Below are 14,382 nucleotides of genomic sequence, written 5' to 3'. Positions count from 1 at the left end.
TCAGCTTCCTGCCATGGAGTCTCTGGGTCCTTACAGCTCTAAAAGCCACAGGACCCAGAGACCACAGACTCACTGGGGTCACCTAGAATGTCTCTGCTCTCTGGTGAGTTGCTGCCATGGCAGACTGCTTCTTCTGGAAGAAGCAGCTTGCAAACGTCTACACATGATTTCGAAGGAGCTCTACCTGGTTTTGCAGCAGAATCTGGAATCTGGAATGTGTGGCTCCTTTTTCCAGATTCCTTCAGGAAGAGTGCCTTTCATGTGTAGATGCTCCACGGATCTTCTGGAAGAAGGCACCAGCCTTCCAGAAAATTGTGCATGCACAGAAGTGGCCTATGACTTTGTGTTTTTTCATAAGGTTGCACAACATGTCAGTGTATCATTTGATATACAAGTTACTACATTAAGTTACTGAATAAAAGGAGGATTTAAGGTTACAGAAAATCATTTGTTATAAGAATGGCACTTAGTATTGTCATAGGCAGACGAAAGGCCAGACTCTCAGTTCCACCCAGCAAATAAAAGAGCCGCAGAGGAACCAATTACAGCTTACTGATCCTGGGGCTGGCTTTACAACCACCCCAATCCCAAAGCACATCAGAACAGTCTAGCATCTACTCTGAGGTAAGTAGGCTGGTAATTGTACTCAAGGGGCTATGTGCCGGAAGGGTTACCAACTTTTTGACTGCAGAAAACTGAGCACGATTGCCCCGCCCTCCCAGCTTTTTAAAGGCCCTTCCCCTATCCTTACTCCAAGGCTACACCCATTCATGCCATCCATCGTCTTTTGTCGCTTGCTCTCCTCTCCTCCCTCACTTGCTCATTTTTGCCATTAATATTCACAGAATGTTTTGATCAGGACTAAAACCCTAGAGTATTTACTAGGTAATACACAGCATTTTTAATAAGCTATTTCCGCAGAAACTCTCTCTTATGCCTAACAGTTCTCATTCAGTCCCATGGGTTCGCTACATTTACATCCTCTACACCATGGGATACCAAAAACTTCCCAGACTTTTCACTCTTTGCCCTGTCATGAATTTGCACCTGTCTTCTTCAATATTTCCTTCTGGATATCTGCTCAGCATTTCAGTCTCCATATATTCATAGCCAAACATCTAACATTTCTGTCCCAACTATGTCCCCTCTCTCTCTCATTTCTCCATCACTATTGACAACTCCTCTATTAAAATAGGGATAGTGCCTAGAAAATTGTGAGGACTACTCAAAAGAAATCAAAGAGCAACAACAGCCTCATAAACTTCTCATCTTTACCTCCTATCTCCTTCCTTGCCAACCTCTAGAATCAAACTGTGTCCTGTCAATTTTTCTTCTATACAGCCTCTAAAATCTGTATGGTTCTTTTCATTCCCATCAGTAAAATCCTGTCTTACTTCTGTCATCTTCCATCTACTGCTCAGATTTTCCACTCCTTGGCATACCTGCCTCTCTTCAGTTTATTAAACATTTGGCAGATGGAGTGGTTTTCCACTGTTGCTACTGTGGCCGTCCCACCCCCAATCCCTCCTGAAATCCCTTCACTGGCTTCCTTGCACTTTCAACATTAAGTTTAGGCTCTTAATTTTTGCCTTCCACCCCTACTTACATTTCTCTTGTGTCAATTAATGCCCTCTTTCTCCCATGTACCCTCCCTTTGTGTTACTGTTTGCTCCCATCACTGCTGTTCATGTCATCTCTCAGTCCCATTTCCCATGCACCATGCATCATCCTCCTCCTCCAAACCATTTTTTCTTCTGCTTGTTGCATCTCCACACCTCCTTTCCATTTCAATTGTTGTGCTGTGGTTCATTGTCTCCAAATTAAGTAGGATGCTCCTTGGGGTGGAGGCTGTCTTTCTATGTGTTGTGTAAGTGGCACATATGTTTAGAGAGAGTGTACTATCTATGTAGTTCTTTTGTAACTCACTACAGAATCAACCACTAATAGTTTTTTTTTTTTTTTAATAATTAAATCTGATTTGTACCAACAGAAAATAAGTTTGCATACCTGAATATTTGCCTGCACAGATATCTATTTGTTCAGGCAATTTCATTGTGTGCGCGCAAAGGCAAGTACATATGTGTACTATTCAACCTACATTTTTCAAAACTTGGAGTTTAAATAGCATTGTTTGCCTAAAATAATGGAAAGCAATTCTAACACCAACAGACTGTCTGTCTATATTTTTCCTCCCTTGAGGACATTGCTAAGAATACTTTACATAAAAACAGAAACTCACTATCTTACAGTTCATATGTTCCATTTCCCCCCGCCCCACATTTTTAAGGCACGATTCTCCAATTAAAACATGATAATAAATTCCAAAATAATAATAATTTGAACATGTTACAATAAAAATCAATTGTATGCCAACGTCCTTAAAAATGTGCATGATCTTTTTAAAAAAATCTTTAATTTATCTGGATTCATATAAGAGAGAGTAAGTGAATGTAAAAACCACAGATCATAAAGGTGTTAATATACAAAAACGAGTATTATTCTGTATGTCAATAGAACAAAGTAGCACAATTTAGAAAGTATCAGTTGCACAAGCAGTTACTAGAGGGTAAATGTTTATGTGTACCCCTAAAAGAAATATAGTGCCCAATGTTACTTATTCATTTTATTCTCATTCATTTTCATAGTATGAATCTAGTTTGGCCTTACCTTCTTTGGTGTCCCCAACACTTGGCAAATTTTGAAGATTTCATCAACTTCACTTGTTCCTGGGAAAAGAGGTCTCAGTGTGTAAAGTTCAGCCATTATGCTACCAACAGCCCATATATCAATAGGAGAGCTATAAACAGAAGATCTCAACAAAACTTCAGGTGCACGGTACCTATAAGAAATAATGGGCCAAAGTCAGAAGTGGAGGTACAAAGAAAAGGTAAGTTAAAGACATATGTTTACTGTATAAATCACATACCATCTGGTAGAAACATAATCTGTGTATGGTGGCTGAGATCTTAGTTCTCTAGCCAATCCAAAATCAGCTATTTTCACAAGCTCTGGACCCATACAGAGAAGGTTTTCAGGCTTCATATCCCGATGGAAAAAACCTATGAGTACATATACAGAAAAAGATAAATTGTGCTATCACTTGTTCAATATGCAACTTTGGCTTAGGCTATGTCTATGCTACACCAACTGCGTAGCTAAAATTGACTTATCAGCAGTCAACTGCTACGGCTGTCTACATGGAAGGTCGATGGGAGCATTTCTCCCGTTGACCTTTCTTAATCCTCAACACTTACTAGGAGTTCCAGGGTTGACTTTGACCCTGGAAAGTGCCATTTCATGCATGTGCAAAACAAAACCCTGAGTAGGTCAATTTTCTGTGGCACTAAAGACGTAGACTTAGTCATACAAAATTCAGTTGGGAATTCTCTGGAGACCATAAGCTTTTCTTTTATACACATTTTTTCAAAATAAATAAATTTTATTATAAAGGAAGAAAGTTTTCCTCTGATTTAATTATATTTTATTGTTAAGTTAATAAGAACAAACACCTGTTTTTAAAACTTACAAAAACGTGTAACAGTTTTCAGGAAATGGCTGTTTCACTTTGGAACTGTGAATAGATGAACAATGGTAGTTAAAGGTTGTTTGTTCTGTTTAATAATTTTAAATAACTGAAACCAATTTTAGAAACAAAGCACTTCTTGTAAGAACACGAGCTTGGGTTTTTTCCCCTCTTATATAGCAATGAACAACAGTCTCTGACAATATTCTTTAGTTAGCAATTCTTGTAGGCATTAGTGCTATTCATCACCCTGGGAAAGACATACACTTTTTCACAGGACATTCAAATTCTGATCTGGGGTGTTTCTATGCACAATTACACATACTACTTTTCAGCTGTGTCTACACAGGCACATATCTTGGAAATAACTGTATTTCAAAGATTACTAATAGCTGTATTTTCAAAGATTACCACTGATTGGGATAAGGGGATTTTGAAAGGTGAGGGTCTTTTAGAAAAGGAGCCCATGTAGCCGCGCCGAGCCACACGCTTTTGAAAGCGGCGCTTTCAATTCAGTGCCTCATTAGTAATCTTCGAAATACAGCTATTTCAAAGATTTGCGTCCATATAGACACAGCCTTCATGTTTCATGTATCTACATTCTATTATGAGCATCCAAATACAGGATTTGGAAATTCTATTTAGGTATCCATGTTTTAAAATTAGACTGTGTATAGCATAGTTTCTTCCATTACATGGTCTATGGTCTAACCATCCCTGCTGTTTAATGCAAGTATGCTGTTACTTGCTATAAATCTGTCGACCTCACTAATTAATACTGCAATTCAATATTTTCAAGAAGTCATAGGTTTTCTTTGTACTGAAAATCTAAAATCAGAAAAATGCAGCTCTAAATATGAAGGCAAAATGTGACATGGTAAATTTTATCTTTCTGTGCCCAAATATCTAAGATTAGAATAATATATTAAGATTGAAATACAGAAATAAGATTTTTTTCACAAGCGCTTACATGCAGCTCACTCATTTACTTTATGAATACTAAAAAGAAGTTTGCTAATGATCAAAAATAATCCATGATCATAAATAAAAATACAAGAAATGACACTTTAGAGATCAGTTTCAACAGGGATTCGGAGCCCTCAGAAGAACACAAGCTTACTATGTGATGTATGTGTGTGAGAGACAGGGATGTCACAAGATGTCAACTTCCACCTCAAGCCCCATTTTGTCTTCAGCTTTTACCATAGTGTTACATATAGTAAAAAAACCTGTTTTTAATTCATAACACAGGTCACATTCAGAGGCTTGCTATGTGAAAGGGGTCACTGATACAATAATTTGGGAACAACTGACTTAGAATATAAGTAAAGACAGAAGAGTTTCTCTTTTGTGAAGAGCCTTACCATACTTGTGTACAAAAGCTAAGCCAGAGATCCCTAGGAACGCTATTTCATTATCAGTGAACATCTTATTTTCTCTGGCAAGTTACAGAGAAAATGATGGGGGTAGAAAAAATTATAATAGATAAAATGAACAGGAAAATAGAAAGATGATTTTTAATATAAAAGGCTGAAAGCTTACTAAACAGTCTCTAAATAAATATTGATGCTTTCAGAAGAGAAAGCCTCCAATTACAGAAGAAAAAAATATTTAAAAATCCAGATGGATTTTGGACACTACACTGGGCAGGCATATATTTTCTATTATACTCAAGCCATTTAACCTGTAATCACAGCCATTAAGGTTTTTCTAGGATTGCCGAGCATTATTTTCTCTCCCAAAAGAGGGCTGCCCAATTAAATTCTGCAAAGAAACCTACCGTGCTTATGGATAAAAGCTAGCCCCTGTAATATCTGATACATCATGTTTCTGATGACTGACTCAGGGAACAACTTGTTTCTGCAAAGAAACACATTTACGTAACATATTTAAGTATTTCAGGCAAATTTAACATTTTCAAACATCAGCATCAAGGGTGAAAGATCAAAGTAAAATTTTCATATTAACAATCTAAGGTTTACTTTGTCGTTCCATATTCAAGTAAAACTCTCTGATTGCAAAGGGTGTTTTGTTTGCCTAAAAGGCTGAGGGATCAAGTTCCAAGTCTGTATATGAATATTTTTCTTCTCTCTCTCTTTCTCTTTTGTGTACACATACATACATATCACAAGCCAAACCCAATAGTGTAAGCAGTTGGTGAAATATCAGACTAGTTCTTCATATATTAAAAGGGTTAAGAAAATTACTTTTGCAAATTCTTGTATGGTTTAGAATCAACATATATTATCTTCAAAATTCTCTGGTTGTGTTATCCCAGATATACTGAAAACTGAACAATGCATAATTCTGTTCTCAGATATATAGGCATAACTTCTATTAACTTCAGTATAGCTGCAGAGGTGAAATTAAGGACATAGTATAAGAACAATTTTAGTTATCTGAATCTACTAAACATGGATAAGGCTTAAAACAGGAATTTTAAACATATTGGTCAAATATCAATAAAACTCATTAAAAAAACTGCCAATGCCATATTCCACAAATGAAACATACCTGTCTTTCATTAACTGATAGAGATTTTCCTTCATATATTCAAACACAAAATAAAGGTGGTCATTTTCTCTGATAACTTCTTTCAGTTTTATCACATTGGCATGATTCAGTTTCTTAAGAGACTGCAATAAGCAACAGATGTATAAAAATTATGACACTTTGGTTCTTCAACAAAGATAAAACAGAGTGATGCTTGACTTTTTATTAATTCTACATTAGAAATAGCCTTTGGACAAATAGAATGTATTTTGCCTAGTTTTATGTGCTTTCTTCCAAATAAGTTATTGCAGTGGTTTCCGACCTGGGATCCATGGATCTTTGGGGGTCTGTGAGGGTATTGCAGGGAAAAAAAGATAAGATAAATAAAAATTATCATAGAAAATAAGTTATAAATAAATTGCAAAGTTACTTTGAATTCTTATTTTTAAATTATGTGTCTTCCTATAATGTTATTAGTTGCTGTCCAAAAACCTATGTTATGGTTTCCTTTTTCATTTCAAAGCAGCTAAAACTGATTTTGATGGGGGTCCACAAATGGTTTGGGAAGGGGTGACTGGGGGTTCACACTAGTGAAAAGGTTGGGAACCACTGGGTTATTGCATTCCTCCTCCTCAATGTAACAATTATGAAAAAAGACCTGCAGGGTCACATTTTCCCAGAGTATCCAGTTTGTGCAACAGAAACTATTTGCATGCATAAATCCAACATTTTTCAGTCAGGCACTCAATTATCTATAATATGTATGTAAAAGAGACAATGCCAACCAACAGAAAACATATACACTACATCTACATTAGAAACAGCTGTCGACAGCAACATCTGTCAGAGTTGTGTCAACAAAAACTCTGATGAAGCAGGTCTTTCCCCACAAAAGCTTATGCTCCAAAATATCTGTTAGTCTATAAGATGCCACAGGACTTCTTGTCGTTCTCTCTGTCAACAGAGTGCGCCTACACGTAAAAAGAGATCGAAAGAGCAATCTGCTCTGTCAACAGTGAGTAGTCAGACTGCCCTGCCTCCTCCTGACAGAATGGCTGCCCGGAAGCTCTGCAAACAGGGCTGCCTGGCGAACTGGAAGCCAGCTTCTGTCAACAAAACTCTCTAGCTTAGACCCAGACTTTGAGGGATAATACTGTTGAGGCAAACACAGAGTTCTGTCAAGAATCTGTTGACAGAATGCTTTAAGCATGTAGACACTCCTTGCGTTTTGTCAACAGGCCACATCTGTTGACAAAACTCTGTATGTAGACACAGCCAAAGTAAATGGATATTTTCTCCAAAATCATGACCACAACCCAAATTCATCTGAATAAAAGATAAATAAATATAACTTGAATTAAACCAGAAAATGGAAAAGCCTTCCATATAATATAAATACTAAAAATATTAATTTTTTTTAATCACAAAATATAGAATTTTTTAGCTTCATCATTTTCCAGTTCACTCTGATGCTGCACAGTGTTTAAAATATTAAGCTACATAGTTGGATGTAAAAAACTTTTGAAAACAAAATGTCAGGTATGAGATTAAGCTTTCCTGATAGCTCCTTAATAAATCTGGCTTTATACATAGCACTAACCAAGGCATAAATGTAAACAAGAAAGTAAAGACTCGACATTCAGTATACATTAAAAACACATTATGCTCTGAGTTTTACCTTCACTTCTCTCAAATTCATACATTCATCCCAAGAATAGAACTTCCTTTTCATCCTGAAATAAAATTCAGAAAATACAGTGTATTCTGAACAAACCATAAAATGTTATTAAAACCAAGAAAGGTCAGGAACATGTCACTTTTCAGCAGAATAACAATCAAATTCTGTGTTTTCAATAAATTTCAAACATATTTTAGCAAATATTAATCTAGTGAACTGTACTGTTTTAAAGAGTTACCACAATTCTGAAAATGCAATGTATGATATTTAACCACTACCAAGCTTTTGTAAAGTAACTAGCCATAAAGACAAAGTATCCCCAAGAGTTCTATAAACATCAGCAGGCATTTCCCACCCATGTAATCACAAGTATGTCCTTAATCCACTGGGATGCAGCATGACAAAGTGAAAAAAACATGGGCCTGGGAATCTGAAGTAGAGGAGGTCACATAGGCTAGATCTACAGTAGGGTAGACAGTCCATTTTCAATACACTATTCTAGCTAGACCTGGGGCTCTGGCGGCTGCCATTGCTGATACAGAGGTAGAAGCAGCTGGAAACTCGAGGTCCTTTTAAATCACCAGGTCACGTGGCAGCTGCCCCCTTTCCCTCCCCACCACCTCCATTGGTGGGCATGCCTATGACCATTTGGAAACACTTCCAATTTTGACTTAAAATTTGCAAATGATGAGGAATCTAGCAAAACCCTGGGTAAACTGATCCAAATGATGAGTTACTCTTACTTTTAAAAATGTATGTGTTACCTTCAGTCTGAATTTGTTTTACTTCAGTTTCCAACCATTAGACTGTATTATACGTTCTTTTGTTAGACTGCAGAGTCTATTACTAAATATTTGTTACCTATGTAGGTTCTTACAGGCTGCAGTCAAGTCACTGAATCTTCCCTTTGTTAAGCTAAACAGACAGATTTAAAGAGCTCTATCACTAAAAGGCCTTTAATCATTTTCCTGGCTCTTCTCTGAGCCCATTCCAATTTATCAATAACCTTCTTGAATTGCAGACACCAGAAATGGACACAGTACAAAAGACAGAGTTAAAATAACTTTCCGACTCCTACCTGAGATTCTTCTGTTTATGCATCCAAGGATCACATTAGTTCATCACAGCAGCACATTGAGAGCTCATATTCAGCTCATTATCCATCACAGACCGCATGTTTTTTCACAGACACTGCTTCCCAGGAGAGAGACCTCATCCTATTGGTACAGTGTATATTCTTTGTTCCTAGATGTATCTCTTTACATTTAACTGTATTAAAATGCATATTGTTTGCATCCATCCAGTTACCAAGCCTTTGAAAGCAGAGCCCAATTCCAGGACTACAGCTACACTAGAAGCATCTGGCGACAGACATTTCTGTTGGAAGAGGTTTTCCAACAAAAGGTCTGTTGACAAAGTGCGGCCATACACTAAAGTGGATCGAAAGGGCAATCCACTGTCAACAGAGCGGCCAGTCCAGCCACTCTCTCGACAAAACAGCCAAACAGAAGCACAGCAGACAGGGCTGCCCCGTGTCCTGGATGCCCTGTCTGTCAAGAGAAGGCCCCCAGAGCATCCACACGGCTCTTTTGTCAACTGAATCAGTCAACAAAAGGTACTCTTCCTCATCTGGGAGAGGCAGAAGGTTGTCAATGGAAGTGCCAAATTTGGTCAACAAAACTCGCTAGTGTAGCTGTACCCCAAAAGAGGGAACGAAGAGAGCTGTAACTCTAAAGTGTAAGGATTCTATTGAAGCAACTTGTGAAAGAAACCAACTCAATTGTTTTGCTGTTGATCTTTGTTAGAAGAGCCAAGAAAACCTTAGAGTTACATTTATTAGATTCTCCGATAACAAACGTAGATTGCTTAAGAGTGGATTGGGCTTGTCTACACTGCCACCTTCCTTTGAAGGAAGGATGGTAATTAGGGTGTTGGGAGTTTACTAATGAAGTGCTGCCGTGCACAGGCAGCACTTCATTAAGCAAATTCCCCCCTGCGGCAACTTCCAAGTTTTAAACTTCGAAGTACCAGCAGGTGAGCCATGGCTAGATATGTGCTGGTACTTTGAAGTTTAAAACTTGGAAGTTGCCATGGGAGGGAATTTGCTTAATGAAGTGCTGCCTCTGCACGGCAGCACTTCATTAGTAAACTCCCAACACCTTAATTACCATCCTTCCTTCGAAGGAAGGTAGTAGTGTAGACACCCGATTGTGTAGCAAACAGATGATAATATAGAGCTTACAATTATCTACTACAGTATCTAATGAGACGAAGTGCATCTGTTCGACAATTTTTAAAGTTCAAGTAATGAAAGCAAAATTAATGTCATCAGACTGCATTCTTGCACAACAAATTTAAGCCCTTAGAAATAAAAGAGACTTCTTGTTCTATGATGGGTCAGTTTAAGGTAATTTATGTTTATTATGCATATAGATTAAACCCTATTCATCAGGACACGTGTTGAAACATGCTCTGGGGCATTCCTCTGCAACTGCAAGCCACAGAGCAGCCATGACAGCACAGAACCTGGGGCCAGTGGGAATAGTAACTGTTTTCATATGCTCCCTGGACCAAATGCCCTATATCTTGCATGGATTGCTGAGTTACAGAAGTTAGAAAGTGAACTCCCCAGCCCTAACAAGCATAATTTGCCGCAAAGGCTCTATATGGAGTCACAAGCCGACAAGAAAGTTGCTTTTGCAGCCCTTCTACACAAAAGAAAACTGATAGAGTCTGAACTTCAGCATAAGAATTTAAGATTAAGGAGTGACCAGAGGCTAATGATTTTAATAAGAGATTTAAAACCAAACTGTTAACTTACTTATTTACTGACTTTAGTAGGTAGTTACACATTGTTTATCATTAAAAAGACTTACAGATTTTAGCACGTGTATAAAGATCTTTGTTTCTTTCTATCCAACTGCCACTTAACAGGTAATGTATCTGTTTCATAGTAGTTAAGATACTTTCTGTTGGAAGACCATGTTTAAGAAGAAAATTTTCCATTTCAGTCTGGAGGCTGTAGCCAGACAGCCAGCCCCCTCTCAGACCAGCATTGCTGGGAACACAAGGGAGCCAAAACAACAGGGCACTTAACATAAATTCCAGCACAGCCTTTGAAGCTGTGAGAAGCACAGGTGTGCTGCTACAATGTGCCTCTGGGAACATATACAACGATTAGGCTCACAGCAGACAGAGGAGCTGTGACAGACATGGCTCTTAGCCCCTACTAAATAACGTGATGCACACACACCCACATCCTAGGTGGGAAAATATTTACCCTAATAAAAGAATGTCCAGTAGTCGAAACTTATTGTTTCTCTCCCTTGCAAGTGTAAACTACTCTTGCGAGAGCTGGCGTCGCCCAGACAGACCAGCCCCAATTTGGCATAAGAAAGGAGAAAGAGAATAAACGAGTACAGAGGTATAAGTATGGGACCTACAGCACCATGATTTTTGAGTGCTTTTCACTATCTATCTGCTGGTCAGATAAGTGACAGCCTCCCAAGGCTTCTGCAGCTAAGAGGGTCCCTGAGCCTTGTCCCTTATTCGTCTTTCCGCGGAATTGAGTGACCGATCCTGGCTTGGCACCGCTGGAATCGAGAGATGCAAGGAGGGTAAGAAGCACCCACACCTGATCTCCTATCTTTAGTGTACACATATTTTGAAATAGAGCTCTATACTTTGTTGTCTTTCTTTGGGATTGTGGCTTCAGCTTTGTAACTTGTTTGTGTGTGTAACATCTATACATTTAAATAAGTAGGCACTAGCAATTTTGTAACCACATGATTAGAATCTAGTTTAATAAATTTTGGTAACCATTTGTGCATAAGCCTGACTTGTTTCTCTGGTTTACTGTAAAGCAGCCAACACAATTAAAGAACCTCAGCCGTTTTGGCTATAAAGCCTGGCCATTAGGTGAGAGTACTAAGAGCCTAGCGTTGAGTTGTGCCGCCTCCACGGGGCAAACTCTTGGGGCGCCTGTCAGTCAATCCTGACTGCCCACTGCGAAGGAGCTCTGAGCTCTAGCAGTTAAAGTCACAGGTGTGGAAAGGCTCTTAGTGCTGCCATTGGGGCACCTGTCAGTCAGTGTTGACTGCCCACTGCGAAGGAGCTCTGAGCTCTAGCAGTTAAAGTCACGGGTGGTTAGGACCTTGGGGCATCCGTCAGCCTAGCCCGGGCTGCCCGCCGCGAAGGGACAGTGCGTCCTAGCGGTTAAAGTCACGGATGGTATAAAACGGGCATAGCTGGCACCTCACCAAACATCCTTGGCCATCGGCTAACAGAGGCATGTGGCTTTTTCCATCATTTCTGGTCCAAAGTTCCACAGTTACAGGTGTGCTGGCAACAAAAGTTCTTTCACTCACACTCACAAGTCCCACATTTGAAGCAAACAGTTCAGTTTTTCCCAGAGGAACAAAGACATCACAGGAATTCAGTATGTCAATGTGAGAAGAATGCGGTGGGCACTTTAAAGTATGTCACAGGTACCCAAAAGCATACTGTATATGCTTTAGCATTTCCAACTTACACCATATGCAAAAATTTAGTTACTCTGTTATTCAGGGCATTATGGTATATGAGTTGTAGTTATAATCACAGGCCCAGCAACTTTTCCTACATTATCAACTGCAGGCCAAATTCTGCTCTTTGGCTTTTCATTGGATGAAAGATCACACTTATACTACTTCCTTCTAAAGTTACTTCAAGAGAAAAAACATGTTTGATTTTTAAATCACATTCAGGTTTTGTTCAGAATATCTGGTGGGCTAGTGTAACTGAATTGACTTCCATGGAATCACAGTGTTTTACAACAGCTGAAAATATGGGTGAAGGTCATCAAATCAGATATCCACAAGAACACACTATTTTTTTAAAAAAAAAAAAAAAAGATGTTGGTTTACTTGAAAAATTGTCTTAAGTATTTTCTGGCACATACATAGCATAGCATAAGAGTGTTACAATCTTAACTATTTAAGAGTATGTTTACTCACTCACATACCTTTTGATAGCCACAAGCTCGCCTGACTCATTGCTCTTTCCCATGAGGACACTGCCATAGGTGCCATCACCAAGTTGTTTCATGGTTGTATACCGGTTCATTTTGTAAGACCAGGATTGCTGAAAGCCTTGAAAACTCTGTATGTATCCTTTTAATAGAGGACTCCTACTTTCAATTTTTGAGACAAATTTTTGTTTTTCCAGAATGTTGCTATATCATTTGGTTGTTTACCATAATTTATTAAGGCATTTTGTTTTCTTCTCCTCCTCCAAGATTATAGCCACTGTAAGATCCAGAAATAAACTAACCAGGAAGGGAATAATGCAGCCATTATTACATACAACCTTTAAAGAAAACACAGGTGAAAAAAGGTAAATTTTAACATTAATGTACTCCAGGAAAAACACAATATTCATATATAACACATTAATACCCTCTTATATTAACGTTTTCTCTGGGTAATGGAACACATCAGAATGGCCTGGTATTTTACCATACAAAATAAAGATGCAGATCTAAATTGAATAATGTTCTACAAGCATTAGGCAACTTCCTATACCCATGTAGCTTTTCCTGTAAAATGTGAGAATTCTCACCAGTAGCTAACTATCCAGCATGAACGCAGCATTCAGGACCACCAACAAGAGGGGCAAAGGGGACCACTGCTTAGGGACCTGGCATTTCAAAGGGACTCAGACCTGCTAGCTGCCATCGCTGTGCCAGGAGCAAGTGGCAGCAGTATCCAGGAGCCCCCATTTGAAACACTCTGGGAGCATGACTCTGCTGCTCTGTGTGGGATGCTGAGGGCAGAGCGGAGGGCAGTGCTGTGGTCTAAGCAGAGCTAAGGGCTGACTGCCCTTGGCCTTGACCCTTCCATCTGAGGCTCACCACCCTCACACTGTACCCCTGTTGACCCCGCCGATGGTATTAAAGTGTGTGCTTTACTGTTTAGGAGATGTGCCCAACTCTGCAGCTGGCTAGCATATATTTCTGTCTGAGGAGGTACTTACTTGAAACACAGCCTCCTTATAAGAACAGTAACATGTCCTACCATTCAGTGGCACCCTGGTCATCAGCAAAGAATTGTGCACGGGCTGTCAAGCTGCCAGCAGCAGATGCCCCACCCAGAAGTTGCGGTTTATTCCCTGTGACCTGGTCCTCAACCAATTTGGCCCCAAAGAGCATAAACTAATCATTTTGCTGTAATGCAGCTACCTGCATGGTGAAATGATGTAATCGTTTATCAGTGCACACCACCACCATCCAGGAGATTTAGGAGAGGAAGTAAGTTACTGTGGGAATTTTAACTAGGCAAAAAAATTAAAGACTCCAAATCTTCAACCTGCTGCCTTACAATGCCACCTGAAGTACGCAATTTTAGGCCCCAATCCTGCAAACTTTCACACTTATTCTTCGCTTAAGAAGCTATACGAAATACAGGTTGACCCTCTCTTATCCAGCACCCTTGAGTCTGGCAACCCCTGTGTTCCAGCATGATTTTAATTAGCCATATGTTCTCATACTATGGGTGGGGCCAAGTTTCCCATAGTCCCATAAAATTTGTTTAAAGCCACCAGTCCTGGCTCTCAGTGTTCTGTGCTGTTATTTAGCTCTAGTTTACCCATAATGCCTTCTAAAAGCCCAGTAAGGAGTGGCAGTGTTGGTAATATGCTCGATAACTTTTAC

At 39.1% G+C, this 14,382-nt stretch overlaps 1 protein-coding gene across 2 annotated transcripts in view; it reads right to left on the bottom strand.

The window, feature by feature from the left end:
* The window catches only part of MAK (male germ cell associated kinase), a 67,020-nt gene that overhangs the window by 45,083 nt on the left and 7,555 nt on the right, over window positions 1–14,382 (bottom strand). For both annotated transcript variants that reach the window (XM_074985913.1, XM_074985915.1), the window contains exons 2-7: window positions 12,697–13,040; window positions 7,695–7,749; window positions 6,038–6,159; window positions 5,304–5,383; window positions 2,927–3,059; window positions 2,668–2,839 (exon numbers count right to left, since the gene is read on the bottom strand). In XM_074985913.1, coding sequence (XP_074842014.1) covers window positions 2,668–2,839; window positions 2,927–3,059; window positions 5,304–5,383; window positions 6,038–6,159; window positions 7,695–7,749; window positions 12,697–12,797 — 663 coding nt within the window. In that variant the 5' untranslated portion in view covers window positions 12,798–13,040. The remainder of the gene's footprint in view (window positions 1–2,667; window positions 2,840–2,926; window positions 3,060–5,303; window positions 5,384–6,037; window positions 6,160–7,694; window positions 7,750–12,696; window positions 13,041–14,382) is intronic.

The sequence above is a fragment of the Carettochelys insculpta genome, chromosome 2 (assembly GCF_033958435.1).
Source record: "Carettochelys insculpta isolate YL-2023 chromosome 2, ASM3395843v1, whole genome shotgun sequence".
Classification (NCBI taxonomy): Eukaryota; Metazoa; Chordata; order Testudines; family Carettochelyidae; genus Carettochelys; species Carettochelys insculpta.
The sequence above is the reverse complement of the archived record's forward strand: the minus strand, read 5'-3'. Positions and strand labels throughout refer to the sequence as shown.